Here is a 4,973-nt window from a genome sequence, read left to right on the forward strand (position 1 = left end):
TTCAAGCAATTCTTGTGCCTCAGCCTCCTGAGTAGCTGGGATTACAGGTGTGCACCACCACACCCGGATAATTTTTTGTATTTTTAGAGAGACAGGGTTTTGCCGTGTTGCCCAGGCTGGTCTTGAACTCCTGAGCTCAGGCGATCCGTCCGCCTCGGCCTCCCAAAGTGCTGGCATTACAGGCGTGAGCCACTGCACCTGGCCCAGAAAATCATTGAGTTCACCTATGACTGGTGCACAGCACCCCCTCAAGATGTCCCACCTATATATGTCAAACCAATGTACAGCCTTGGCTGAGCTCAGGAAGCAGGTAAAGCTGGCAGTCAAAACCAGATGGCAGTCAGAAGGATCTAGAACCTTCCCCCTGGAGATCCCTTCTTTCTCCACTTGCAATCACCCTCAGGTCCCAGCACAGGGTAGGGCTAGATGAAAACGCCCAGAGGAAACTGAAAGGCAGTTACGGAGCCAGCTGGCTGCGGGTCCCACGGTGGTGGCCTCGGGAGCTCTGGGGTGGGTTGTGCCCTGCAGTGGGCCTCATGCCTGTGACTGAGAGTGGTGTTCCGGCTGGGTAAGAGGCAAGTGCTCATCAAATGTTTCTTGAGTGAACAAATGAAACCCATCAAAACTGGCTGTTCACCCTGAGATAGAATAGATTTATTAGCAAGAGGTAATCAGGAAACATGTATTTTTACAAAAATGGAAATTTTTTTTCCAAACAAGCTGTAAGTTGAAATATTTTAGGACTTGAAATAGAATTCTCATACCACTGGGTATTGCTTACAGCAAAAGCTGTCTGTCTGTTGTAGTGGAACATGCCTGCCACTTCGGAGTTAACCTGTGTTTTCTATAATGTACAATGTAAAAAATACATGGTAATATTCACAGAATAAGCACTACATTACTATATTCCTGCTAGAAGGCATTTAGACAGGACTACAGTATATGCAATAAAAACACTTGGTAATTGATCTCCTAATTCTACAGTGTGGTACTAATTATCACAAGGTATACAGACTTAGAGCATCTCCACGTAAGCTTGTAGTGACCGTTAGGCGGCTTAAAGAGGAAAAGTGACGTTTTTGTGTTCCCGACTTCCAGTGAATGCTGGGCCAATGGTCAGCCAAAGTCGACGTGGCTTGGTGTTTGTGACTCCGTTTCCTCGGGAAGTTCTGGGGCCTCGTCCAGTTGTATTGAGACTGCTATTCATGCTATCTGGTGTTAATCCTACAGCGAGGAGCAACGTGGGGCCTGAAGGAGATGGCAGCATTGGTACGGGGGGCGTGGTTCTGAGCAGAGAGGACTCCCTTCCGTCCAGGTTACTGGGAGACAGAGGGGCTTTTTGAGACCTGCAATTTTGGCTGGAGAAGCTGCTTTGGAAATTGACATCACCATCAGCGGGAAGATTTGTCAATGGCTGGACTTCAGGATATGGTTTCCCCCTCCCGCCGCCCCCACCCCCCCACCCAGTTATAACAACTACATGGAACATGCTGGGAGGATGCCTGGGTGGCCACCTCAACCCAGGAGCCTGGGCTGGGGAGGGACGGAAGCAGGACTGGAGTCTAAGATTCTTGTATGCAAGGGTGCCGTTTCCCCTCTTAGAAGAGTGAGGAGTCTAGGGAAGAAGGACCGAGAGCACTGCAGGAGACGGGAGGGACGGGTGCTCAAAGTCCAAAACGGTGCAGAAATTCATATTCCGGCTCTACAGGAATCTAAGAACAAGGACGATTTGTATTCTTGGAGAAGCACATACTGAAGAAGAAAATCCAGTGAAACCAAACGAATATGTACAGTATCATCTAGCACGTGTCCCCGGGAGCAGCTGGGTCTGGGCTGGGCACAGCTTCAGGTGGGGAGTTTTGGTTCTATTCGGAGGGAAGACTCGTAGAGGCTTTCTTCATCCATTACAAAAGATTGGTCCAGTAAATACTGCGTTACCTGAGAAAAGAAAAAAAATGAGAAAAGGGGATGGGAGTGCTGTAGGACCTCTCTAATACTGACTGTGGACGTCCTTTTTCCCCTAGGACCCCAGACTCTTACTGGGGAGAGTCAGGTGGGCACATGAGGCCAAAAAGCATTTGGTAGTGTTCCATCGTGACATAAGTTTTAAGTAGTTGATGGAAGTATTGTCTTAGGATTATTATTTAATATCATCATAATGTCAAGGTTGGTGCAAAAGTAAAAAAAGTCAATTTTAGAAACTAGGTGGCGGATGTATGTGTTGACAATTCTGTCAGTGTTTCCGTATGTTTGAAAAGTTTCGTGAGGCTGGGCATGGTGACTTGTGCCTCGAATCCCTGCACTTTGGGAGGCTGAGACAGGAGGATCGCTTGAGCCCAGGAGTTTGAAACCAGCTTGGGCAACAAAGTAAGACCTTGTTTCTACAAAAAATATAAAAAGTAGCTGGGTATTGTGTTTTGCACCTGTGGTTCCAGTTACATGGGAGGCTGAGGCAGGAGGATCACTTGAGCCCAGGAGGTCAAGGCTGCAGTGAGCTCTGTTCACACCACTATACCCCAGCTTGGGTACAGACATTGTCTTAAAAATAAAATAAAATAGGCCGGGCGTGATGGCTCACTCCTGTTGGCCTGGCCAACATGGTGAAACCTGGTCTCTACTAAAAATACAAAAATTAGCCAGGCATGGTGGCAGGCACCTGTAATCCCAGCTCCTTGGGAGGCTGAGGCAGGAGAATCACTGGAACCCAGGAGGCAGAGGTTGCAGAGAGCTGAGACTGTGCCATTGCGGTCCAGCCTGGGTGACAGAGTGAGACTCCTCTCAAAATAAAATAAGATAAAATAAAAAATAAAAAGTTTTATAATAAAATATTGGGACAAAATATATTTAAACACTAGGATTACACAATACTGTGGGAGATTTACTCTAAGAGAGGCGAGTGGAAATGGAGGCTGCATGTGAGAAGAGCCTCCCTTTTTCTGGCCGCACGGGGCTCACCCTGGGGAGAAAGATGCACTCCCATGAGTTAGGCCATCCTCTCTTCTCTCTCCCCACCCCCACTCCTGCTCTGAAGCATTTGCTGAATGCCTGCACATTAACTGCCGTGAGAGATTCGAGCTCTAACCTCCCAGGCAGCCCCTGCTCCAAACACTATCTTTCTAAGACTTATTTATTTGTCAGTTGTTTGCAACTGAAGGCACATTTCCCCTCCATACATGCATCCAGAACAGAAAGAACAAAATTTTCTTTTCTGTTTGAGACAGCCTCTTGCTCTGTCGCCCAGTCTGGAGTGCAGTGGTGCAATCCGGACTCAATGCAACTTCTTCCTCCCGGGTTCAGGCGATTCTCCTGCCTCAGCCTCCTGGATAGCTGGGATCACAGGCGTGCACCACCACGCCTGGCTAATTTTTGTATTTTTAGTAGACACAGGGTTTTGCCATGTTGGCCAGGCTGGTCTTGAAGTCCTGCCCTTCAAGTGATCTGCCTGCCTCGGCCTCCCCAAGTGCTGGGATTATAGGTGCAGGCCACTGCGCCTGGCCAAATTTTCTTATGATGTTTGAGAATCTTCTGATAGCTGCATGAGAAAAATCCAGGCTGCTGCTTTTGTCTTGGCCGATTGACTCTGCTACTGTAAAGGATGGAACCAGCTCTCTGCTATGCTCATTAATAGTCACAGATAGTGATTACTATGTCTGATTAGCAGCTGATACCCATGACTTCTGGGAAGATGACTTTTTAGATATCACAGTCGGGTTTGACCTACACCCATTGATAAAGAAATGGCAATTTTATGACTGTGTGAAATAGACTTTTATACCTAGATAATAGCATCATGTGAACAGTCCTTGCTAGAACACATGAATCTCTACCTCCTAAGCCTTCTGGGGATCAACTAACTGATTAGTTTCCTCCATAGTGAGCATGTGCAAGAACAACTTTAGTAGAGACTGGGTTTTGTCATGTTGGACGGGCTGGTGTCGAACTCCTGACCTGAGTTGGCTAAGTCAGGCTAATTTTCCTAAGACATAGTACCTTTGAGGGAGACTGGCAGCATATACCACCATTGCAAAGCTGTTAATGGAAGAAGTCTCAAGATCTATCTATCTATCTATCTATCTATCTATCTATCTATCTATCTATCTATCAATCATCTATCGGTAGAGTTTCACTCTTGTTACCCGGGGTTGGAGAGCAGTGGTGCAATCTTGGCTCACTGCAACCACTGCCTCCTGAGGTCGAGCAATTCTCCTGCCTCAGCCTCCAGAGTAGCTGGGATTACAGGTGCGTGCCACCATGCCTGGTCTTTTGTATTATTGATAGAGATGGGGTTTCACCATGTTGGCCGGACTGATCTTGAATTGACTTTAGACGATCCGCCCGCCTTGTCTCCCAAAGTGCTGGGATTACAGGCATGAGCCACTGCGCCTGGCTGGTAATATTTGTTTGTAGTGTGCATCAGAGCTTGAGGGAAAGTTTAAGGAGACAAAAGCAGGAGATGAAAGAAAACCCTGAAATTTTGTTGGTAACTTCTGAGACTTTCCAGCACTCAATGTGGTCATGATGCCTTCTGGTTGAGCCCTGTGTAATACATGAACTGTGGCTCCCAGGCTGATGAACACACAAACACAGCCCCTCAAATACTGCTGAGTTATGTAGATACTTTTGTCTTAATATTTTTTATTGTAGAAGAAAAGACGTGACAATATAAAATACATTTTTGGAGAAAGAAGTTCATAATCTTACCACTCTAAAATAACTGCTTTCATTTTTCGTATGATTGTCTAGTTCTTAAAATACAAAATGACTTTTCCATCATTGTACGTATGGAATGGATAGCACTTGATATGCTTTCACTTATGCTATTAGGGAAAATGTCCATAACGATATCTCCAAAGTCACACTTTCTAGTGGCTGTAAGCCTGCGCCACCTTGCTGCACTGTATTTACTGACCTCATCCCCTATTGTTGGGTATGGAAGATATACTGGATATGGTTTCAGGTTTTTTTTTTTTTTT

At 46.2% G+C, this 4,973-nt stretch overlaps 1 protein-coding gene across 1 annotated transcript in view; it reads right to left on the reverse strand.

Annotated features, from left to right (window-relative positions):
* Positions 1–632: 632 nt before the first annotated feature.
* The window catches only part of LOC108298613 (ras-specific guanine nucleotide-releasing factor 1), a 46,599-nt gene continuing 42,258 nt past the window's right edge, over positions 633–4,973 (reverse strand). Inside the window, exon 13 of the mRNA XM_017521262.2 lies at positions 633–1,938. Within this exon, the coding sequence (XP_017376751.1) occupies positions 1,846–1,938 (93 nt within the window). The 3' untranslated portion in view covers positions 633–1,845. The remainder of the gene's footprint in view (positions 1,939–4,973) is intronic.

Source organism: Cebus imitator, unplaced genomic scaffold, assembly GCF_001604975.1.
Source record: "Cebus imitator isolate Cc_AM_T3 unplaced genomic scaffold, Cebus_imitator-1.0 Scaffold1015, whole genome shotgun sequence".
NCBI classification, from domain to species: domain Eukaryota; kingdom Metazoa; phylum Chordata; class Mammalia; order Primates; family Cebidae; genus Cebus; species Cebus imitator.